At 36.7% G+C, this 23,972-nt stretch overlaps 4 protein-coding genes across 6 annotated transcripts; 1 reads left to right on the forward strand and 3 right to left on the reverse strand.

The window, feature by feature from the left end:
* Positions 1-794: 794 nt before the first annotated feature.
* Positions 795-12,192, reverse strand: ezra (ezrin a). Its single transcript, XM_079459451.1, has 13 exons — positions 11,829-12,192; positions 8,803-8,886; positions 7,167-7,262; positions 6,199-6,473; positions 5,823-5,906; positions 5,592-5,738; positions 4,898-4,994; positions 4,261-4,424; positions 3,854-3,984; positions 3,315-3,475; positions 2,630-2,722; positions 2,036-2,302; positions 795-1,461 (listed from the first exon to the last, which is right to left on the reverse strand). The coding sequence occupies exons 1-13, from the start codon at positions 11,838-11,840 to the stop codon at positions 1,297-1,299; spliced, it is 1,776 nt and encodes a 591-aa protein (XP_079315577.1). The 5' UTR covers positions 11,841-12,192; the 3' UTR covers positions 795-1,296.
* Positions 12,193-13,122: 930 nt separating this feature from the next.
* On the reverse strand, positions 13,123-17,461 carry tagapa (T cell activation RhoGTPase activating protein a). The gene is made up of 10 exons (XM_079458210.1): positions 17,360-17,461; positions 16,948-17,023; positions 16,750-16,803; positions 16,363-16,426; positions 16,002-16,165; positions 15,725-15,886; positions 15,500-15,609; positions 15,220-15,385; positions 14,866-14,974; positions 13,123-14,528 (listed from the first exon to the last, which is right to left on the reverse strand). The coding sequence occupies exons 2-10, from the start codon at positions 16,972-16,974 to the stop codon at positions 13,453-13,455; spliced, it is 1,932 nt and encodes a 643-aa protein (XP_079314336.1). The 5' UTR covers positions 16,975-17,023; positions 17,360-17,461; the 3' UTR covers positions 13,123-13,452.
* A 793-nt stretch (positions 17,462-18,254) lies between these two features.
* On the reverse strand, positions 18,255-20,345 carry nenf (neudesin neurotrophic factor). Of its 2 annotated transcripts, none has more exons than XM_079458776.1 (4): positions 19,839-20,345; positions 19,663-19,723; positions 19,436-19,539; positions 18,255-19,192 (listed from the first exon to the last, which is right to left on the reverse strand). In XM_079458776.1, the coding sequence occupies exons 1-4, from the start codon at positions 20,016-20,018 to the stop codon at positions 19,016-19,018; spliced, it is 522 nt and encodes a 173-aa protein (XP_079314902.1). In that variant the 5' UTR covers positions 20,019-20,345; the 3' UTR covers positions 18,255-19,015. The 2 variants fall into 2 exon arrangements, with proteins under 2 accessions (XP_079314902.1, XP_079314903.1); XM_079458777.1 differs by lacking the exon at positions 18,255-19,192 and adding an exon at positions 19,217-19,283 and having other exon boundaries at positions 19,839-20,046.
* Positions 20,346-20,351: 6 nt separating this feature from the next.
* On the forward strand, positions 20,352-23,954 carry pacc1 (proton activated chloride channel 1). Of its 2 annotated transcripts, none has more exons than XM_079458779.1 (8): positions 20,352-20,847; positions 21,268-21,349; positions 21,445-21,657; positions 21,738-21,892; positions 21,968-22,110; positions 22,190-22,331; positions 22,489-22,596; positions 22,710-23,954. In XM_079458779.1, exons 1-8 carry the CDS (start codon positions 20,812-20,814, stop codon positions 22,869-22,871), a joined length of 1,041 nt encoding a protein of 346 aa, XP_079314905.1. In that variant the 5' UTR covers positions 20,352-20,811; the 3' UTR covers positions 22,872-23,954. The 2 variants fall into 2 exon arrangements, with proteins under 2 accessions (XP_079314905.1, XP_079314906.1); XM_079458780.1 differs by having other exon boundaries at positions 20,707-20,847; positions 21,971-22,110.
* The last annotated feature ends 18 nt before the right edge of the window (positions 23,955-23,972 follow it).

Below are 23,972 nucleotides of genomic sequence, written 5' to 3' on the forward strand. Positions count from 1 at the left end.
CTTTGCATAACAATTTTCCTCTAAACAGCCTCTCCGTGAATCGCCGCAAATGACACTGTAGTTCTTTTAATGGTCATACGTGTAGGACATCTGGGTAAATAGACATGACAAACCTTTCTGTTATTTTGAATGATTTTGCTGTCAAGAGAGCTGTTGTTATTGTAAAACAATACCCAGATCGTGGACATATTTTTTAATCGGAAAGCTCTTTCTGCATTAACAGACGACTCAGCATAGATCTCTGTCAATACAATTGACAAACAGGCAAATTTTAAAACATAACCACGTTTGAACACCCATTTATCATTTAAAGGGATAGGTCACCCCAAAATAAAGTTCTGTCATCCTTTACTCACCTTTGAGTTGTTCCAAACTGTATACATTTCTTTGCTTGGTCGAACACAGAGAAAGATATTTGGATGGACACAATTGGACCCCATTGACTACCATAGCAGGAAAAATGACAATGGTAGTCAAAAGTGCCACAGAACTGTCCTACATTTCAAATATCTTCTTTTGTGTTATACAGAACCAAAAAAATATAAAGTACTTTTTTTTACTAGGTCAACTGTTTGGTTATGAGCATTCTTCCAAATATCTTTCTCTGTGTTTATCAGAACAAAGAAATGTATACAGATTTGTATACCAAAGGTGAGTAAACGATTACATAATTTCTATTTTTGGGTGAGCTATCCCTTTAACAGTATTTGGGAAAAATATGTTATTAAAACCATGTAGGCTACTGTATTTCTACAGTAAATCTTATATTTGTTTCAAGATATTACATTGAGCAATGTATGCAATTCTTATTTATTATGCAGAATTTCTTTAATCAAAAAACATTTACTTGTTTGTTGTGGCCACTGTTTGATGACATTCAAGTGATTCTATCATCTTGTATCATTAAATATATGATATATAAACAAGTGATGCTTATCATGAAACCCCAATAAGCAGCATACAGCATTCAGATAAATGCGGAAGTTAGCCCCAGCTGCAAAGATGACAAAAGATCCAAAGACTTTGGCAAAATCAGCATAAATAGGATTGAAACAAGAGTGCTGAAGTCAAATCTGAACAATGTACCAATAATTTTACATCTTCCAGAAAAACCATGTTGTACATGTTTGTCAAAAGAATAAAATATACTTTTATAGCATGTAGTCCAGTCATTTTAACATCAAATACAAAGTAAAACCATGTGTGATTATACAAAAAATATTGACCCCTGAACACCAATTAGGGGTATGAGCAGTGCTGGCTTTGGTAGAGGTTATTCAGTGACGTCAGAAGCCCTTACAATGCTTCAAACTCATCTATTCTCTGCTTGGTGTTGCCCATACGGATCTGACGAAGCGTCTTGTATTTGTCCCTTCCGGCTCGTACATTTTCATTGTGCAGAATGTCATTCTGAGTCTTCATAGAATCATCTCGGGCTTCAGCCAGCTCAGAGCTCAGGGCCTAATAACAATTTAATATGTAATTTATGTACTTTCATAAATTGGGATAACAGGTGAAATTAAATCAGAGTCTATACATATTTAGCCTGTACAGTAAGCCTCATTAGACAATAACTTAATTTAAATTGTTACCCCAAAATGAAAATTCTGTCAACATTTTCATACCCTCAGATTGTTCCAAACCAGTTTAAATGTATTTGTTCTGCTGAACACAACGGAAGATATTTGGAAGAATGTCAATAACCAAACAGATCTCATCCCCATTGACTCTCATAGTATTTATGTTCCATGCAATGAGATCTGTTTGGTAAAACTTTTCCAAATATCTTCTATTGTGCTCAGTAGAACACATAAATGTATCCAAGTTTGGAACAATCTGAGATAATTGATGACAGAATTTTATTTTTGGGTGAACCCCTTCAATGCCAGCAAATGAGATGCAAAAATCACAAAACATAAAATTAAAATCACACTAAAAGAATTCAACAATTCAGAAATGATTAAATTTATAGTATAAATTAGGAATGATAGAAATTAGAAGTTTGTTTGTGTTTATGCATGCATGCGTATGTTACCAGAAGCTGTCTCTGCACACGCTCATTCTTTTCTGCTTCTGTGATGCGCTCCTCCTCATTGCGGTGGTCCTCAATGCCATCCACAAGGAGCTCAGCGCTGTGGGTGCTACTGTTCTCCTCATGATCCTCATGATCGTACTCATACCTTTCCGAAGGTACCTCCATCGCAGCCAGAACAGGAGCAGCCATCGGTGCGGCCACAGGAGACGCCATCACATTCTGCAACTCCTCACGGGTCTTCATCAGGTCATCCTGTACCTCTTTAGCCTTTAAAGCAGCGGAGAAGCACAGTATGAGATGATTAAAATGCATCGATTAATTTATGGATTTAAAGGATAAGGGTATCTGTTAAAAGATAACACAATATCAATCGGAATTTACTATCCATAATAAATGTGGTAATCTTTTATTCCATTAAACTATTTAAACATTCATTGTAGAAATGATTTCTTCATGCTTTTTGGGTAGGAATAATTCAATGAAATTTCAGAAACAAAAGCAAAAAAGGGATGTTGGTTTTGAGATTTGATTTAATAATATTCCAACAATTTAAAGTGTGCTTTAAGTTTTTGGGGCTCCTGACTGTATACTCACCCTGTTTTGCCATTCACTGGCTTCCTCTTCTTTGACTCTCTTGGCCTCCTCCAGTAAGACAATCCTTGCTGTGTACTCAGCCAGGTCTAGTGACTGTAAAAATACAAACATCCAGGTCATCTTCACTCTAGACACAACCTAGTTCTGCCTACAAAAATAAAATGAATTAAAGTCTAAAGCTAAAGTTAAAAATTAAAACGTTTTATCTGCTCATCAAAGGTTTAGTTCGATCGGATCTATCTGTGAAAGAAAATGTAGAATCCTGGGCAGAGGCCTTCAGTTTCTTTTCATGATGATATAGCATATAAATGTATCATTAATGTTAATTTATGTTCATTCCCTCATATGTTTATATATTCTTTATATGTTTATACACAGCACCGGGACACTGGCTCGGCCAATACTATTTATTTCTCTAACCAATGCCATGTAGAGGAAATATTCTTTGGAAATCTTTTTCAAAATAGTCATGTATATGTTTGCTGTAAAATGTAATTTAATTTCTATGGATTCTAAATTTTCAAATCATTTTCATGTTTTAAAATGTTTTCCCCCTTCTATAATGTTCTTCCGTAGGTCTCAATTGTTTGTTTTTAAAATGTTCTATGAAGCTGCTTTGCAACAAAGCAAAATCGTGATAAGTAATTTGAGCTTTCAATTGTGTGTGAAACTAACACTAGCTCACCAACTGCTCCTGTGTTTTCATCTGGTCTTCAGCTTTCCTGGCAAATTCTTCTTTAGCGATGAGTGCTGCCTGTCGTTCAGCCTCCAGACGTACCGCCTCCTCCTCTACCCTCCTTCTCTCCTCCTCCAGTTTTCGGGCCCTCTCAAGCTGCTCTTGCAGATCTGAGCAATACATATAACCAACCAGAAGAGAGCAGTAGTCATTCAATTATAAATTACTGCATGGTATTTTCAATCAAGTTAATAATTCATTATGAATTATTGGATAATTAAACAGTCCATTGAACTCAAACTAATATTTCATGTCCCCTCTAATTGTTTTGGGGGGGATAGCAGCATGATAGCCAGGAAAGTAGTTATTCTGCAGTTAATACAAACTAAATCAGGGTAATATAGGACCCCTTCATGTTAGGGTCAGCAGGTTTATTTTTGGTTTATACTACATTATCCCCTACTTATATATTTGGACTTAACGGTGATGTTGTCCAGACCAGAGGCAACATATTTGGATGTAAAGATGCAATTGATGAGTCTTCTTACCTTTCTCAACCTTTTTGGTTGTTTCTTCATACTTATACAGTTTCAGCATCATCTCCTCCTTCTCTCGTTCTACCCTCTCTTTTTCTTTCTCTATGGCCTCCCTTTTCTTCTTCTCATTTTCTAGCTGGGCTCTGAGGAAATAAGAGATGATCAAAACAATATTTTACAGAAGGTGTGTTTCAAATGGACACCCGAATGCACATGGAAATCCTCGTGGCATATGATGATAGGAAAAAAGACATTAGGACATTTTCTAAACTTAAAATGATAATTTTCTAAAGATCCATGGGTTGTAAAATAAAGGATTTGTTTGAAAAGAAATGTCTTTAAATGAGTTGTGTGACATCTGTGATAATGAGCTCTTCCATTTATTAAAGCACTCCGTGGAATCAGCACGATGTATGCACCTTTCCATCTGTCTCTGATGTTTTTCCTCTCTAGCTTGTGCCTTCATCTGTTGCACCTCAATGGTATCAGGTTTCCTTCGCTGCATGTAATGTTCATGGTTTCCCATGCACAGCTGCAGAATGCGCTTGTTAATGCGCAAGCGGGATGCATAAAACACAAAGTCCTGGAACAACAAGATAATGCACTGAATGAATCATTTATTCATGTTGTAAAAATAATTAAAAATAAATATTAATTTATAAGACATTTTTCTCATAAAACTGAACCAGCAGGTGTGGAATGTTAGGCTCTATTTAAACTATAATAAAACTGAGCCGCATAAACCAGGCATCTTGAAACAATTATGTACTCAAAAAAATAAGCTCATAAATATGAAAAGGTCTGTCCTGTGGGGCGGATCATAAGACTTTTAAAAAATTTTCTTAGGCAGAGAAGTGTTACATAAAATAACTAGATAAACATATTTTTGGGGATACTAAGAATATATTTTATTAGTACAGCATATTAACACTATTAACACCCCCCTGAGCCATATAACTCTGCAGATAGATTTAATTTAGGTGGAAACTGAATTGATTCATAGTATTTTATCTACAATAAATTCAGAAAAAAACTGAATGTCATGAAACGACTTACAGGAGCTTTTTTGTCGATAGGTTTGATTATGAATTTTTTGTCATTGAATGAAATGTTCCGTATTTCACTCCATGGAAATCCAATCTTTGGAGTCAGCCTAACAAATAAAGCACATCAGAGAATTAATTCAGGCAACTGGAATTGTCAATTGTTATAAGGTTTATGTGTTCTGTTTGCCTTCATGTCTTTTATTTGGAATTTTCTTCTGTTATGTTGTCACTTCCTGTTGTAGTCATGTACTTTGTAGTTCTTTCACTGTTACCCCAACTTGACTGATTGTGACTGTCTATACACCGCTATGTTTCCCTTGTTTAGTTGGTAATTTGCATATGTGACATGTCTTTGTGTTGTTGTTCACTTTTCACATTTTGATTTACTAAACACCTTTTACCTGCGCTGGATCTAGCCTTATTTTGCGTTCACTGCTACGTGTGACAACTATAAAGTTAAGGGTTTTTTGTTGTCTATCAGCATAAGATCACAAACACTGTGGTAAATCCGTCCTTGGGTGCATTGACCTCTCAATATTAACAAACAATGTAATCATATCGACTGTGAGCTCTGGCCCCCAAAGCCTGACTTGTTGTGGGTTTTGCAAGTGGGTCATTGACCACACAGTCATGACAGCTGCCACACTGACCCCAGGATCTCAGACTACATCTGTTAGCATTTCTAAAATTCGGCCACTGCTTACCTGTCATCCTTCTCATAGATATTAAGTCCCAAAGCATCCACACCTAACCAGAGGTCTGTTCCCTTCTTGTTCTTTATGTCAAAGTAATTGACGCCGTACATCTCCAAATCCTGTGAGATCTTTAAATATTCAAGCATGGCATCTTCCCTAGTAACAAGGAATTTAAAAAGATGATGAATTTGTCCAACAAAATAAAGTTGTGGCAGAGGTGTGTGTATATGCCAAACTAACTTGATAATGCCTGTATGTTCTTCATGCCAAATCTGGATCCTCTCCTCCCATTGATCTTTAGAGAGTTTGTGCTGGTCAACAACTCTAAAGACAAAGTATAAAGTTGTTATCTGGCTGTGGCCAGAACTGCACATCAAATGCAAAATGGCAAGACCACAGGTTTACAATTGTTGCACCATTCGCTTTGTAAATTACATACAATAAAATGTGTTCGTCACACACGAAAAACTTCAACATAAAAATAATATCTAAAATTATTTTATTTTATTTCCAAATGTACTCTTTATTTCTATGTGTACTGTTTTTTGAGAACATACATGTACTGTTTATTTAATGTGTTTTTTTTTTTGTTCAGTTGTCAACAAACTGAGCTCACCTCTGCTGAAGCAATCGCTCAGATGCAAGGTATCCAACTTTGTTGGTTTCTTTTGAGAAATCTCCAAACTTGGCTTGGACAGCATAGGAGGCCAGCAGCACAGCTGTCTCTGGGGGGCAGTAGATCTCGTCGCTCAAAATGGCTTCCTTCACTTGCATGAAAAACAGCTTTTTAGTGATGTCCTGAATGAGTTCTTCAGATACATCTTCTGGGTAGTGCTTGGCCCGGAACTTAAACTGAAGAGGGTTCTCTTGCTTCACCTCTTGAGAGGACACCTGGAAATCAGAACGCAGAATGATGTGTGAAACATTCGGTGCTACAGCAAAACATCTGATTTATTTTACAATGTGCTTATCATTGTACACCACTTTAATCAGGAATAAATTCATGAAATTGATGAAAATTTGTCTTTTTTGTTTGGCAGGTGGTGGCAGGGGATAAGATAAAAGGCCTTGCAAATGAAAAGCAAAGTTGTTTCAGATGCGGAGCAATTATTAATGATTTAACAAATTTATATTCATGTCATTGTTTATTAAAAAAACTTTTGTTTTGTGTCATCTGAACTATAAAATATTTTTTTCACCATGTTCCTTATGCTTAATCTGTTATGTTTTGCACACAAGCTGCGGTTTTGTTAAACGCATAGGCCCATATTTACAAATAGCATCAGAAGAATTCGTTGTGCATGGCACAATTTTTTAGCAAATTCATTATAGGGTTGGATTAAAGTACAGAACAAGAACAAGTATTAAGAACGATTATATGTGCATTACACTTCGATAAAGGATAAGACTGTTCCGAATTTTGCTTACATATTAATTATCATTGTATAACCCAAATCAGCATTAAATGTGAAAACTATGTGCATAGTGACTATAAAAAGTATTTTACAATAACATTACAGAACAAAATGCAAATATGTTGTTCCAATACAACACATTTATATTTAGAAATCAACAAAGTAATACCTTTTTGTCCAGTTTTAGCCATGTAAGAAAGCCTTTGTTGTCTGTGTACTGTAGACCAAAGTACCACACCTCACGCAAGCCCACTGTCTTAACCACCTGAATACAGGAGAAAATGTTTTGTTTCAACCTGTTTTAATAATATGCATTTACATTTACATTTACATTACATTTATTCGTTTAGCAGACACATTTATCCAAAGCGACTTACAAGTAGGAGAGCCAATAACATTTTGTCAACACGATAGTTTACAAGGCCATGTTACTATGCGGATTAAAGCTGAAGTAAGGGAGAGAATGAACAACACGAAACACATTTTTTTCTTTTTAATTAAACTAAATTTAGTATGAAAACATTAGATGTGTAAGCACATCAAATAAACCAATTAAAATTAATAAAACTAGCAAAATAACAAAAATAACAAACATTTAACAGAAACGATTAGAAATAAATGTGAATATTTTTAGTTTCAAGTTGTTTTTTAAGCTAACTTTGTGAGCTTTCTGGAGTCAAGACTAAGTGTTTGAACAGCACCCTCCTCAAGACCCAGGACACATAACATCAGCACAATTTGCTTGAAATTGGAAAATTTTATCAGGAAGAAACTTTTATCCATAGGAAGCTTTTTATTTTGTTAGCATATGCATTTCCTGGGAATCAAACCCATGATCTTGACGGTATAGCGTCACCAGCTGTGCCACAAGAAAGCACTGCCCACAAGACTCAACACTCATCCATGACGTATTTTAAAAGCCTTACATCTTGAAAAATAAAGATCAAGAATGCAGTGTGACGTTATTTGTGCTTTAGGTCAAACGATGGGTGTGTTTTTTGCTTATGTGAAATACAAGATTAGAATAGGAACTCTACACTGTTTATGCAATCAGTAGTGAGGGAAACTACCACCCAACCCTAATTTCTTATCAGTTAGGTGTGTACAAATAGGCAGAGATGGTGTCTTCCAGTATTGACTTATATTATACTTATGACACGGCTCATTTGAATGCTTGATTCTGATTGGCCAGTCGCAACATTCCAAGAGTTTTCAAATAACGTAATGTGGGATAATGTACAAGCAGCCGGCTGTTATCGCGAAATAAGCCCCTTCACGTATCGGCCGTTCAGCATATCATAAAATGAACCATACACCGTTTACCATTATTCAACTCAATAGTATCTAAAAACTGATTTACAACCAGTGTCTACCCCTAAACCTGACTTTGGGTGTGACTGCTACGGTAAAAATGCGTTTACATTTTACATTTAGTCATTTAGCAGACACTTTTATCCAAAGCGACTTACAAAGAGTTCGGGGAGCAATAAGCGATATGTCATAAAAGAGTAATAGGTGCTAATACAAAGTTACTAGTTTCAACAAAAGCTAGACCACTACCTGTTGAGAGAAGAGGGTTATGTACTTTTTTTTCATTTGTCTGTCAAGTATTCACAGAGGAGGTGTGTTTTAAGTAGTTTTTTGAAAGTTGAGAGATACATGCTTTTGCAATGGATCTCTAACCTTAAGCAGAATTTACTGTAGAGCTTGGTTTTCACTGACAGCTTACAAAATGCTCCCTTTAACGCCTGTCAGAATTGTGTTTTTTTTTTCCGACGTTTGAATTTTTAGCAGCTGAATCTTACCTGATCAAAGAGCTGTTTGCCCGTCGTAGCTGCCTGGATTGCAAATTCCAGCTCAGCATCCATCGTAGTGACCCGGACATTGATCTGAAGAGAACAAACACAAATGAGAACAGAGACTCATCACATGTTGTTTTATTATCAGTTAATGATATGCAAGAGTACATTTAACCGAAACATTTTTTACTTGTACTGAATTGGACATCAGTCACCAAAACAATGGTTGGCCTAAAAAGTTGGAAATCTTTAAAGAGGCCTAGTTCAAAATTCCCCAAATATATATTATATTTAATGTTAAAAACTAAAGAATAAATCAAGTAATTAACCAAATGAATGACATCATTGTGAACATAAACTTGCAAGTAAAATAATGACATGCAACCCAAATTACACCTTGCTTTATTGAGCCAATGGCAATTAAGCCTTATTGACAGATCCACCTTACATTTTATTCCCAAAACGATTGACAACATTATAGGCAGTTTCAACAGACATTCCCAGGTGTAACTATTCCTATGTGAAAATATATTTTTCAGTCTTCAATTTTGCTTTAGCAAAAGGCTTTAAGGACTTCACGTGCCAGCAAATAGCCTACACTTTAAAAAACAAATAACTAAACTATATAAATCTGTGAGGTTTTCTGTAAACACACAAAACAGAAAATGTATTTACAGAAGTGATTTTCTGACCCAATTCAGCCCAGCACACTTTCCACAACTTTCATAACAACTCTGTGAACCTTGACGGAGCCAGTGGATTGTCAAAGTTACACAACCTTTGGCTGGGCCTACTCTAGCTGTAAAGATAAACCATTCACACTTGAAAATGTAAGAACGCTCTTTTCAGCTTTCTGTTTAATGTTTCCTTTCTCTAACTAGTGCCTGTTGGTGAAGTATTAATGGAAGACGTGTTATTATACTAAATAATACTGAAGTAAATAAACTTTAGTTCTTCGAATCAAGAGAAAAGTTGCAACTGCAACAGTACTCACACTCCTGACTGTTAAACCCTAGCTTGCGTGCCGTAGTATTCAGCCTCATCAGCAAGTAAATGATCTGCATGCTTGAACCCAACATTCACCACTTTTACAGCAGTTTACAGAAGCTGCTGACAAAACCAAATAGTATGCACTACTTCATTAAGGTGTGCTTTATGATAATTGTTAGTTTATATACTACTGTATATTTTAGTTGTCCTTAAGAATAAACCAAACAATCTAATCAGAAAATCAGATATCAGAAGTAAATAGTAGGCTACATTAAAACAAAATAGCCAAGTATCTGGGTTCTGGGTATGCAAACTATCAACATAATCCAGTTCACATTTTATCAGCAGGCCATTAGATAAGGCACAATTGGCTGACAACTGTATCACAGAAGTTTAAATCTCATACACGTATATGGTTTCAACAAAACATTTCCAGTAAGTGGAGAACAATCTGACATCTATTAGCACATTATCATTGTGCGGCAGAAAATGAATTGAAAACACTTTTTTATAGACATAATCTATAATCTCAATCCCAGCATGGCAGATATAATCTGTAATCTTCAAAGATTTCCTTCCTGGTTGGATTGATCCTAACAATGGAACAGTCAGCGGGAGTGCTATTGTTTAATCCAGAAGTCATCCTCTCCACGAGCAACCGTAAGGTATTTACCAAAGCTGTAAAATGTATCTAGACTGCGTCATAACTCAGTGTGACCGCTACATGTCTCATTTGCTTGGAGGGCACAGAGTACCTCCTAAAATGAGAGTTTACAATTGATCAAGCTTGATTCAGATTTTGTACTGGATGTAAAACTATATTTCATTTCTTGAACAAACCATAGTTGCATTATGATTTTAACATTTCCACAACTTGTAATTTGTGAGGTGGGTCTAAGAAGTGTGCTGTATTAACAGTATATGACTCTTATAAGTCTTTACTTTTAAAAATATCTCAAATACTTACAATTAAATAACGAAACTACCAGAACCTCTTGAGGAACTTTGAAAGGGCAGTACTTCTAATGACATCACACTGTATGCACTGTGTAGCACAATCTGCATTTGGCTAATCTTTTACTTTCCTGCATTTAGTGCCCATGGAGAGATTATGAACTCATTGTCTAGTTAATGTGTAAAAACGCATTTTACTATGTTAACCATAACTTGAATAGTGTCCTCTTAAACTTCGAGGACTATCTTTAAATAGAATCTCCAAAAACCCCTCAAAATGAGCATGAATAAGGTTGTATTGTCACCATCGAGAAGAAATAGTTTTGAGGCAATACAGTATACCAAGAAAAAGATGAAACCCGAAGGTTAAAGTCCCTGTGAACTGGAAGTTGCGATCGTTTTCACTTCCGTATTCTGACACATTTTCGAGTGAAAAGGAATTTCAGAGGAGCAAATGAATGGGAGTGGCTTGCGTTTTTCACTGCGAATTGATTGACAGCTGTTGTAAAAACAGCTGTTGCATTGATTTTGAAATGAAACTGGCAGCTGGCTGACAGTTGAAGGGGAGGAGTAAACGGATGCTCCGCCCAGGCCGTTACCTCATTTGAGATGGATAGTCATTTCAGGGCGGAAGTGCATTTTCAGATTTTAACTGAAGATAAAGAGAGTACACGAATTTTAAAAAGAAAATGACCCACGTCGATAAGCTATTTAATATAAACTCTGCAATATTTCATGAGAAAATAAGAATAGTCATTTTTTATATCACTTGGACTTTAAGTTGAAGTGAGCTATGTAAGTTTTAATTCTCAGTTGATGAGTCATCCTTTGAGCACTAGTCTGTATCAAATGTTACCATTTTTACATATGCAAAACCCATGCAAAACAACCAAATAGCATACAAGATATTTGTGAAAGACAAGCCATAGATTGGATATAAATCAAACATTTCATTCATTTCTGTTAACACTGTATTTATGTAAAATAGATTGTTGTACAACAAAATCACTGTATCGTAATATGTGTACGCATTCTGGTTTATACAAGACAAATACCATTATAAAGTACAACACAAAATAAATACTTACAGGCTTCGGCATTGTTATTCTGCTGTTGGACGAATTCAGTTGACCGGAGAAACGCACGGTGTGTTAGACGCGCTCTTTGCGGTGAACGTTCACTGTGACATTCGCGTCTGACTCATGTTCAATAGACGGTATCAGAGCCTCGCCCCACTATAGCTTGCGAGATAAGTTGGACCACTCGCGTTAAAGAGTGCCAGGAGCTCTCTGCTTACAGTGCACCTGTGGAAACTCGACCTTTGAACGGGCTCACACCCACACTAGCGACGCGACGCGACGCGACACAGCATGAACACGCAAACTGCTCCGTTGATTTACAGGAGAGTGTTGTGTTCTGACCGCGTCGCTTCTCTAGATGGAAGCTTACTTCACCATCCCACTTCCAGTTTACAACATTACTACTGGGTGGAGAACACGTTTGAGGTCAATCGTCCACTGGTGGTTATGTGGTCAGTTGCCTTATGTAGGCCTACTATAGTATAGAAGATCAAAATGAACACCAAGTGGTGGCTTAAAGTTTAATAAATAGCAAAAATATGACACAAACATTGTAAAATTAAGAGGTTTCGGACCTTTTTGGCTGTCAAACTTGTTTCACATGTGATAAACAACACTTGGTACTCGGCCAGGACACTTGTCACTGGTTTTGGTGTCACTGTGTTATGGATGTCAATTTAAGTCAAAATATGAAATATACATTTTCTTTCTTTTTTCCACTATATTGAACCATCTGATTAAATTATGGTTATGGATGTGACAAAGGTTTTTCGAGAGATTTTTTTCCTAGGATTTCTGTGAATCAAAATGTTAAACCGGAAGTATTAATACCCAACAAAATACCCTAACCTGTTTATAGAACATAAAATAGTTATATTTACATTTTCACGGGCCCATTAATGAGGAATATGGACGGTTATGGATGTGACAGTTCCGTTACGGGTGTGACAATTCCCTCACCTGACTATGGAATTTATGCTTTACAAATGCATAAAAAACTTTAAGAGACTTTAAGTGGTTATTTAAATCACCGAATATTGATATGACCTATCAATAAGGTGAAATCCTGTGGTAAAAAACTTTTTTATCATAAGGTTTGCATTTGCACTAATTTGCCCAACTGTTTTAATGATAAAAACAAAATAGAAACGGAGGGTATCGCCAGCTTTGAAAAAGCCACCTACTTCGATTTAAGAACTTTGAAGTGACTGAAAAAAAATTAGTTGCGTTTTTTATAACATATCAAATAAAGTTTAAATTGGTTATGTTAGTTTGAACCGTTAATGTAATTGGAAAATATCTTACTCAAAGTACAAAAGGTTTATTTCGTAAGTCATATTGCATGAAAACATTGTTTTTAAGCAATTACATTGGCTCGCACAAATTGCACAAAAAGTGTAGTGACATTTCCTCAAAGTGCCTTTCCATTACATTGTTGCTGAGGAAGTAAAATGGTATAAAACATTTACCACAAAAGAATTCAGCATTCTAACAATGTGCTTAAATTTGTAATAAGCAAATTCCTCATATGCAAAGAAAGCTCTATTACAAAATTGCAAACACTTTACAGCACCATACAACATTTTGTCAAAATGACACAAAATGGAATACCAAGACAAGAATAAACCATCATTCATACATATGTCTCTCTGACATGTTCCTGCTCACACCACACTGGTGCAGATGCTACACACATCGTTTCAGAAGCGGACCTCTGTCTCAACTCTGAAGAGCCTCCACTCATACTTTCACAACATGTGTCTTTATCGTCTCTGTTGTCAATACCGTAATCTTCATTACTAGAAGATGACTCCAACATCTCTTTCCTCGGAGATGTGGAGCGGCTGCGTGTTTGCAGACATCTGGCATCCTGAACAGTCAGTGAGCTCCGGTTTGATAGAACAGCATGTGAATACTCCTGAACCGCCTGCTCATAACTTGGAGGATCACTTGGTATTCTGCTGTCCACCTGCTGGAAAACCTCCTCGCTAGACAAGTGCCTTGGTTCGCAAAATGTGGCGGATGGCTCTGTTTGAGGATTCGGTACTTCAGGTAGAGTCTGGCTTTGACGTAAGGTTCTCTCAATGGCCCGCTTGGTCGAACCACTTCGCCCAAAAACAGTCCTGCTTCGCAGGTTTGCGGTCTTCATTGACTGCGAGCGTCTTTTGGAGGTGTCAGATCGATTCTGTGTGGACATGGACTGGCGGGTGGGAAAGGAGTGTTTGCGTTGAAGGAGCCGTCTTTGATGGGACAAGGATGCGATTGGTGGGCTGTTGTGGATCGAGCTTTCTGAGGCGCTGGAAAAGCAACTTTCTAGAGAACTTGAGGAACAGTACGAGCAGTCTTTGGAGGTTGGTCTGGCTCCGCGTTTAGGCGCCAAACCAGAGCCGTTTCCCAAACTGTTACTTGCTCTAAAAAGAATGCAGTCATCAGATATCTGCTTTGTTAATAGTTTGTCATGAAAGTGTATTTGTGTCTGACTCCTTGTGAGGGCAAGCTGTTGCTGGACACCATGGCTCAATGCAAATGTTGGCTCGGAACGTCTGCGGGTTAAAATTTTTGTAGTCCACGGCTCTACTGGAGGAGACTGAGGTTTCGCTTCAACAACTGATTTGATAGACTCCATGTCAGGATAACTCCCTCTGTAGCCATCTGCATCAGGGTCATAACTGTCATAGGCAGAGTCATGATGGTTTGAAGAAAAAGAATCTAAAGGTGATATGAAGGGTAAAAATAGTTTATTAGCAAGTTAAATTGCGATTAGATCAGTTCAAATATTTTGCCTAGAATTACAATGTTGGTAACTCCTATAGACCACTTTGCCATATATAAACACTTCCAGTTAAATTAGTATTGATTTTATTTAGATATTCGTTTAACATTTTGACAGTTATAAGTATTTTGTTCAAATGTTTGTGTAGTTTGAGAAAACTTACACAGGACATATTCCAAAGTGTGCTATAATGAAGTGTTTCAACATAGTTAAAGAGTGACTTTATTAACTATAATTTATAGGGCACCAAAGAGCAAAAACCTGAAAAGCTACCTTGGTTGTCACTGAGTTCATCTTCATCAGAGTCCCCAAAAAGGTTCAGAGCATCCTCTCCAAAAATGTTACAACAGTTGTCAATTAGGAACTGCGTCAAGATTGTCACCTGCAAATAGAAACCCATAGTGTCATAAACATGAGTTATTTAATCAATAAAGGATATTTTGAAACATGTTTTATATTGAAATTCCATGAAAATGGGTCATGCGAAAAAAAGTAAAACACCTTTGATCTATTTTTTCTCTCTCGGTTTTCAGTTTTACTCAGCCATCTGGCTCTCAGCCACAAAATGTGAGAGTTTTTAAAGGTCATGACTTTCAAAAGTCACTGTACAAAGCGTGATCTACTAACCTCCTGTATCTTTTCCACTTCTGTTTGGAGCAGGTTGGGTGAAATGCACACAGCTAGATTGTTAGAATCCATTTTGTTTGTATCAGCGTTCTCACTTATGTGGTACAGTAGAACCATGAGGTGCTTCAACAACTGAATATTTGGTTCAGGAAGCTTGTTGACCACCCTGAAGACAAAACCAAAAACTTGGTTACACTCACATTATTACACAAAATACAATTTCCAAGCCATTGTCCAACATAGAGAACAGACACTAAATTACATTCATTCAATAACTTACATTTGAACCTCTGCACATTTTTTATCTATGTCTTCTGTTTCCATTGCAGTCATCCAGGATTTGGAGTGCTCCACCATTAGCAAACGACCAGGAATATGTCTCAGAAAATCCTGCAAATCAGAATACACATAAACTGGATATTAATGACCAAAAATGCATATAATGCTGACAGCTGTTTCACACAATCACACAAATCAATTCCCTGAGTCAAGATCAAGTCCATACCTTGAGAAGATCAGCAAGCAGAAAGACTGTGTGCTCTTCCAGATCAACTTCCATCCCGTCGTTGAGCTGTGCCTTGATTTCTCTCAGAGTTCTGGCATTGCCTGCTTTCCTAAACACTCCTTCAGTGTACAGACCCTTCTTCAGCAGCAATGTAAGGACATCCTGCAAAAAAAAAGAAAAACAGAATAAACCCAAAGAACGACCTGAGCATGTGCAATAATAAAATACATTATTTATGGTTTGGCAGTCGGATATAAACTACTTTGCTGATTCTTACCATAATTGGTTTGGGAGGACATCCATCTTTTCCACAGACATCAGACAGGGCCTGTTCAAAGAGTGGGTGTTTTGGAAGTACGCTGACATGATCGGAATTCATTTGTTTTTTCTGTACGCGTCGAAAAATGCTTTTCCAGCGCCTTTGATTGATGTTCATATTTTCTATTAAAAATCAAAAAGATACGTTTAAGATTTTAACATTTGAACCAGTACAAACAATCACATTAAATAGTTGGATAGTGTAATCTCGATGTAGAGTGATTTGTGATCTGAGCAAATTTTCTCCTCCACATCAAAAGTGAAAGAATACATTTAAGAGCAAATGGCATTTAAAACAAGAAGTAATATATTCAGCTCACCAGTGTGGGAGGTGTTGGGCAGACTGGTGTTAGTCTGATGACTTAGGGAAAGTCCTGCATGAACCTAACAAGAATAAAAACAATCATGATCAATCTCTATTTCAAATCACTTACCTAAATTTACTACTAAAGTAATACATGTGAAACGATACTGAATAAAAACACTCAACAGTCAGAAATAAACTGAAGGTTTAACAGAGCAAGCAAGTATGGTCAGTTAACGTCATGTGTTGGTACACTGAGGTGCATTGCCTTTTATACTGTAAGTGTCAGGGCTGTTTGGGCTGGGCCCTCAAACATCAAAGAAATCTATAATTTCACTAATCTATCAATCAGAAGTTGTTAAGAAGTGCTGTATGCGTAAGATCTTGGGATGAATATACTTACAACTGGGGCTTGCACGCTGATTAAGTCCATGCTGTTGGGGGTCAACGATTTACACTGAAACAGAAAGAACAATACATGTGTTTGTCTTTTCAATGAGATTTAGGGAAGTAAGCCAATTCAAACACTTAGTAATCAGTTTCCATGATGACATTAAGGACAATAGGTGTGTGAAACCTTTGAAAAAAGGTGATAACTTACCACGCCGTGACCACTCAGCACCTTCATAGGTTTGTTGTTGTGATGACCAAATATGCACTCCACTTATTCAGATTATCTGCCCAGAGAAAATAATTCATTTGTAAATATTAGCTTGAGGTTTAATTTATTTGTTGGTTCAGTTTCAGTATCAGTATCTTGATATAACATTTTTTACACGATGAAACTTTGCCGAATTAACTCTTGGATAGCACAATATATAAAAGCAATCTTCTAATACACAAATATAATAGAATAATAAAATAATACAAAAAAAACATTATTGATGACAACTGTTTTTAAAGAGAACGAGAAGACTGCTCAAATCACTCAACAACTCAACAGCATAAATACAATAGCATAGTATTATTAAATAACATATTTTTATCAATATATACATTTGACTGTTACTCACCAGTTAAAAATATTCAGTTTTGCACCGTGGGAGTTCCAAGACAGCAATAAACTACATTGACTCGGGAACAGAAGAGACACCAACAAGAGATTCAGACAGACTGAAGTGAAACAGCCCACTACACCACACTAAATCAAAGTGGGCGGGCAGAGGGGAAATTCTGATGTGCAATGGAGACAGGAAGAAGCATCACGGGCACCCACTATTAACACCTCTACGGAAGGCAACTGCGTGTTGTGAGAGTGAGTGGAAAGTGTTTCATACGTCACTCATGTGAGCATGAACAGGTGAGAGAGAACCACGGGAGAACGTTCATATTAGAAGATACCGTACAAAACATGAATATTACCAAACATGCAGTTTAGTATATATTTGAAAACAGGCATTGAGGTACAGCTAGAAATTATTTACTAGTTAAACATCTACTTGAATAAAATGTGTTATGGTTAATATAAATATCAGTTCTGTTGTAGGTTTATGGTTTATTCTGGTAAAAATGTAAATGAGATTGCATTGGATATACAAGAATTAAGCTAGGCAAGTATTTACAGTAAAGGCTCCTTTACTATGATTCATTATTTTGCTGTAAATGCTATTGATACCCTGGGGATTTTTGTAAAGAATCAATAAACATCATTTTGAGACTCCAACTTTGACAGTGTTTGGCGCTAACTGACTCACTGCATCTAATGAAAACAACCAGCCCCCATGTTCGTGTTTTATGTGAGCTGTAACTGCCAAATTTACCATTTATTTGAATAATTTTCAGTATGCCCACCTACTGCTTATAGTCACAATGGAAATGAGGTCAGTACCTACATCAGCAGCTCTTTCGATTTCAACAACGTGAACTTATAAAGAAGCAATGTTTAAAAAAAAATTACTTCACACGTTTCAAGCTTGAACTTACATTTATTTCTCAATACATATCTTTCGATCAGCACCAAAATTCATCTAGTCCAGGTCTTTACAGTGTTTACATGTTTCTAAACAGTCATAATTACATTCCACTAAAAAAAATAACCCGCTATGGATGACACTAACATTTTAAAACAATAAATGTAGCTGCTTTGACAAACATATTTATCTCAACTGGTACGAAACATTTCTGGTCATTAGAGACATATCTTAAAAATGAGACACAAACACTATAATTATGACTGATATGGTATTCGAGTCAAAATGTTGTTTTTGGATTGACAAACAACTTTTTTATTTCTAATATGAAACCTCTCACCACAAAGCGATTTCAATGTCTAACTGTAGTGTGAATCACCAAACTTTCCCCGGAGTGCTACAGTAGTAAAATGAACTATATGTAATTTATGGATACAATTACAGATATTTTCACCATATTTCACAATAATATGCAAGACATAACAAAAAACAGCCATATGTGTATATATAGAGATACACAACTCTTTTGATATATAGACCTTTTTTTTGTTATTTTATAAATCACACCTGTAGGTGGCCTCATTTAAATGACCTTCAGGACAGCCCACCAGGGGAAAAACCAACGTGGGGCATTATGCATCATAAGGTTTTCTTGGTTGTGGGCTTCAAGACCACCAAAGGACACCAAATCAACACCTGCCTACTCTTAGTACAAAGGGGAGTCACAGACAGCTATGATGAGATCTGGATAAGATTGTACTAAAATTCATCTTTAATGCTGAAATTAGGTTGGTCTTCAGGTTTGAAGTCTTTGTTGGGGCTTCCATCTTCGTTGAGAACGCGCCTGCTGGTGTATCCCACGATAGGGTACTTCGCCTTGTATGTGCCCGTAAATATCTGCTCGAGGGACTGTAGTTGTTTTTCTGTAAGGCCCATCTAACAAACAGGACAAGGAGAGAGGGAAATATTCACAATGGCATTAGACCACGGGGTCGATTGGATCACCAAGAAAAGGCCCCGGTGGAATCTGAAGAATAATTCAGAATGAGGAAGCAGAAAGTAAATGTTTCTGTAAACATGCTTTTTCGAGCAATAGGGAACTCCTGAAGGTTATCTATTTCTACACTACCGCAGAATTTCTTTGTGGCTATGTTGTGATCTTTAAAATCTCCAACTTACAGTGTCATGTGTGAGATCTGCTGGGTCAAGTGACATTTTTGCTACTGCTCTGGTCGAGTCCTTTCCGACAAGGGCATTATATGGCGCACCCTCGCCATAAAACTCTGGAAACATGTAAAAAATGTAACCAATAAATAGCAGTTAAGAGTATTTCCAATCTATTACAAAAATGCAAATACTTTTTTATTGAGAGTTTAAACTGCCTTATGTTCATGTGAGACATGTACCTTTTCCAGTTGTGACGTCAAACACTACACCTTTAATGGCCATATAAATTGGTTGTCCATCCTGTTAAGTGACCGGGGACGAATTTAAAATAGTTAAGTAAATGCAATGAATTTGGTGAAAACCTCAGAAATTTCGAGAAACTTGTAGTGTTTTGTATAACAGCTCGTTAAGTTACCTCGCTCCCATCGTATCTTTTCAACTCTTCCTCGGTGAACAACCGCACCGGTTTAGAGGCGTTTCTAATTTCAGTATCTTTTGCCGAACAAATACTTATAAAGAGGCATACGGCAACGCTACGGGCGAAAAACATTGCGGACTGTCCTGTTGAGGTATAGAAGATGTAGGAACTAAGCATGTGACTTCGGTTTCCTTGTTGTCATGAGGTTTCCATTCAGGGCAGGCGCTGATCTCAGATCAGCTTCCACGCACACACACAGTCGTGGAATAGTGGGGGGGAAATGCTCAACTTGTATCGGAACAGGATTCAGAAGTGTTTAAGGACGCACAATGCTTTAACATTTAAATTGAGCGTTGTTTGGGTTCGGTTAATATATATTAATATATTTAAAAATGTCGCGCCTACTTCTGCTTCGGGAACTTTCTAAACTTCCACTTGCCCTGGGTTTCTGTTTTCAAAATCACGTGAGACGGACAGGAAGTTACGTCGCCCAATGAAACCGGTAGTGGTGACTTCTCAAAAAACTGAACTTAAGTCAACAACAAGAATATTAAACGGTTTCCCCCTTTTTTTCCACCCAATTTCAACATAAAGTCCCCTGAGTCTGAAGTGCAGGCGAATTAGTTATTTGCGATTTTTTTGTATTTAAAGTTGTAATGTATTAGCCGTATAAGAAAGCAAATTGTGATATTCTATCGCAACACATATTTATATTTACCTAAATATTATTATAGAACATTTTTCGTGAACTTTCATTAAAAAGATGAAAGTCTCCAGACCCCGTCCCAATAACAGCGGTGATGTCACGTTTGACGCATGTTTCTGTCCAGTTGCTGTTGCGTGCCTCACGCGAGCTTCTGGACGCTATCAGTAGAAATAGAGCTTGAGACTCAGTATCCTGTTCTGAATCCGGTGTCTGGCGAGTTAATGGCAAAGTTTAAATCTCCAAATTTTTCGGAGGTGACGCAAAATGCTGAGGAAAGAAACGGGTCTATCGTATCAGGAGGTAAAGATACAACGTATGTGTGAAATGTGGGACGGGTACATGCTGCTCACACTCGTTAGTATTTTCATTTATGTTCACTGCATTGTAAGGACATGACAGATGTGAAGCTGAAGTCATGTGACAGCCGACCGCTCTTCGGTTTATTGTAGCAAACATACAGCATTATAACGTTATTGTGCATAAATGATAAACGACATTTTCCAAGAAGGTGGTACAAGCTTGTAACGTTATTTATTATTAACGTTCCCTTTTTTAACAAACCTTCGACGTCCAGGGAGGAAAATAAATGCTGTGTAAGCTATTTCGATTTCGAAAATACAATTTAAATCACTCTATTTTTTGTTATATTAAACAATAAACAGGAAAAAAGCCCACCATTTTCAATATGTTTATTAAAAAAAAGTTATGTTTGCATTGTAGTTCAATGGTGATGACTGTTCCTATGGGATTAATGACGTTTCTGAAGTGGAGCATGATGAAGCAAGCTGTGATCCTTTACCAGGTCCCCACTTTGCTAAAATCTGTCTTTAATTAATGATTTTTATGTATGTATACATGATATACATAATTTAAAAACTATTGTTCACTATATTTTAGATGAGGACATTGTGGACAGCAACCTTATGCCCATAGCCTTCAACAAAGCCTGTCTGAAGAATGTTTTCACAGTCATCCTTGTGCTCATTTACCTGCTGCTTAGCACAGTTGCTGCGTTCTTGGCATATCAAACCATTTTAGACTTTATGGAGAAGCTCAACCATCCAGTAATGTCTGTTTCATACAAAGAGGTTGAAGAGTTTACACCACCAGGTGAGCTCCCTGCACCCTGATGTTCAATTGTCCCTCTCAACATCTGTTTTTGTAGCGCGTCATTGTTTGTTTACCAACAGGAATCGCGTTGTATCCTGGTAAGGCTCAGTTATTGAGTTGCATGCATCATTATCATGACAACATTCCACCTCCTGTATCATCGGGCAGCCGGGCGGAAGGAGACTGTACAATAGAAGAGATCATTTACTATGGGCCATATTCAAACCAGACACAAGTAAAGTGTTAGATTATTATTTCAAGCTATTTTGCCAAGTCGATACTACTATTAGTAATGTAATGCGTTTGCCAGAAGCGAGCCATGGTGGTCAGAGGTCCGACTGATGTGAGGAACCGAGAACTTCTATTCCTTCAGTTTAGTCGTAATGAAACAGAAGAAGATTTCAGCGCAATCAGTTACATGATTTTTGCCGAATTCAGTGACCTGCTTGAAAGGTAAATTCATAAACGGTATGTGGCATGTTTTGTTGACTTGTGGAAAAATGATAAACACCATATGTCATTTTCTTATTAGCTCTGATAAGGCTGCTTTTATGATGGATTGTGAAAGAAACTATTCAATGTGGACCTTCTCTGGAGGCTTTCGCACATGGGTCAAAATGTCTTTGGTCAAAACCCCAGGAAGAGGAAGTGAATCAGTGGAATTTAGGCAAGAGGTAATATATCAATGCAATACTATTCACTCCTAACATTACTATGTTTTTGTCATCTTTAACATACAATTATACAATCAACAAGGTTGTGATCACCTTAAGCATTGAGGTTGAAGATTCTTAACATTTCCCTCAATATTAATATTCCATATCATTTCAGTCCAGTGTAGTGAAATACATTGACAAGAGGCCACCAGAGGAGCAAGCGAATGAACTTTTCTTTGCTGTGTTCCAATGGCGGGATCCATTCATACAGCAAGTCAAAGATGTAAGTGAAAACATCATTAAACTGCAGTTTTTCTTTATTTAATGAATGTTTTGCAAAAAAAAGTAACTGCATTGGTTACACATATCTAATTCATCATGCCTTATTTTTAACAGATAGTCACAGCAAACCCATGGAACACCATAGCCATTTTGTGTGGCGTCTTTATGGCTCTATTCAAAGCAGCAGACTTTGCTAAACTTAGCGTTAAGTGGATGATCAAAATTCGTAAAAGACATTTAAGGGCAAAAACGAGAGAGATGAACCAAATCAGCTAGTTCATACTGAAATTCATATTCCTATAAAACAGCACTACACGGAACACCTTGGAAGTTAAGATTTTGAACTTTGAAAAACAATGTTTTATTGTGTTAGGTTTTAACTGGACAATAGATTTGACCATGACATTGTAAAAGTAACTACTGAGGGTATTTTGAACAGCTGGATGTTAAGGCACATGTCTTTCAGGGCAAAGTGTATATGTTTTGGGACACTGAAATATTAACTAAGCTGGTTGAATAGCACATACTCTCTGTGAGATTCAGCTTTTTATAAATGATGACTAAGAAGTGTGGATCAACTAATGATGTGATCTTAAGTGAGGCTTTTTTTTATAAGATTAGGCCGCCTGGATATTTTGCCTAAAACACTTCAAAAGGAACCAAAAATTATCTAGTGTGTCACAGTCTGACTATTCTATTGCAAAGCATACAATGATGTAGCAATTATTTTAGAGCCAGAAGTGATCTGTTCTTGCTGCTATTTAAACTGTTGCAGGCAATGTATTTTAATAATATGAGACGTCTTGTAATAACGCATACAAATTGTATGAAGGGATTTCATAGATTTTTAACATAATATGGATGGCATGAGTTATAAATTACTACTCTAAATATATATGGCAAATTTTGTGTTGTTGTGGAAATCACTTGACATATGTGTCCATGTAACATTTCAGACTCCATGTGCAGGCATTTTATATTTGTATTTACGTTATTTAGAATTGTTTTATTTTATTAATGATGTTTTCTCAAGGACAAAAGTATGTTGTTTCATCTACTGTTCTGATTGTTTTTGCATAAGTGGGAGAAAACATCACAAAAAAGTACAAGTTTTGGCCGTAGTGCAAACATAGATTTGATCCCAGTTAGTTTAATGCGCTTGTGCTAGCAGATTAAAAGGTTGTATAAGATGTTGAAAATTATAACATAGACCTGCCTTATCCTTAAAGAGTTGTCTCTTATATATGGCATCGCCTTTCACTGTAGTCTTTCTCCTACTGTTTAACTCGCAAACATAATTGTTTTATTTTTAGAACTTTTTTATTAAAATATTCTTCAGGTTTAGAATCCTAAAAAGTTTTAATTGTTTCATGTGTA

Source organism: Barbatula barbatula (genome assembly GCF_947034865.1).
Source record: "Barbatula barbatula genome assembly, chromosome: 6".
Taxonomy (NCBI): domain Eukaryota; kingdom Metazoa; phylum Chordata; class Actinopteri; order Cypriniformes; family Nemacheilidae; genus Barbatula; species Barbatula barbatula.

What these genes read in the sequence shown, in the direction of transcription:
- ezra (XM_079459451.1), bottom strand. An exon ending in CTATCGACAAAAAAGCTCCT is followed by an intron (nt 4,425 to 4,897) that starts GTAAGTCGTTTC and finishes TTGTTGTTCCAG; the next exon opens with GACTTTGTGTTTTATGCATC. An exon ending in GTGTGCAGAGACAGCTTCTG is followed by an intron (nt 1,462 to 2,035) that starts GTAACATACGCA and finishes AATTGTTATTAG; the next exon opens with GCCCTGAGCTCTGAGCTGGC.
- tagapa (XM_079458210.1), bottom strand. Translation starts at nt 16,974, where the DNA reads ATGAAGGTGCTGAGTGGTCACGGCGTG. An exon ending in TCAGCGTGCAAGCCCCAGTT is followed by an intron (nt 16,427 to 16,749) that starts GTAAGTATATTC and finishes TATTCTTGTTAG; the next exon opens with GTTCATGCAGGACTTTCCCT. An exon ending in TGAACTCAGTGACAACCAAG is followed by an intron (nt 14,529 to 14,865) that starts GTAGCTTTTCAG and finishes TATCACCTTTAG; the next exon opens with ATTCTTTTTCTTCAAACCAT.
- nenf (XM_079458776.1), bottom strand. Translation starts at nt 20,018, where the DNA reads ATGCTTAGTTCCTACATCTTCTATACCTCAACAGGACAGTCCGCAATG. An exon ending in TGACGTCACAACTGGAAAAG is followed by an intron (nt 19,540 to 19,662) that starts GTACATGTCTCA and finishes ACATGTTTCCAG; the next exon opens with AGTTTTATGGCGAGGGTGCG. An exon ending in CAGATCTCACACATGACACT is followed by an intron (nt 19,193 to 19,435) that starts GTAAGTTGGAGA and finishes CCTGTTTGTTAG; the next exon opens with ATGGGCCTTACAGAAAAACA.
- pacc1 (XM_079458779.1), top strand. Translation starts at nt 20,812, where the DNA reads ATGCTGAGGAAAGAAACGGGTCTATCGTATCAGGAG. An exon ending in CAGTGGAATTTAGGCAAGAG is followed by an intron (nt 22,332 to 22,488) that starts GTAATATATCAA and finishes ATATCATTTCAG; the next exon opens with TCCAGTGTAGTGAAATACAT. An exon ending in TCATACAGCAAGTCAAAGAT is followed by an intron (nt 22,597 to 22,709) that starts GTAAGTGAAAAC and finishes TATTTTTAACAG; the next exon opens with ATAGTCACAGCAAACCCATG.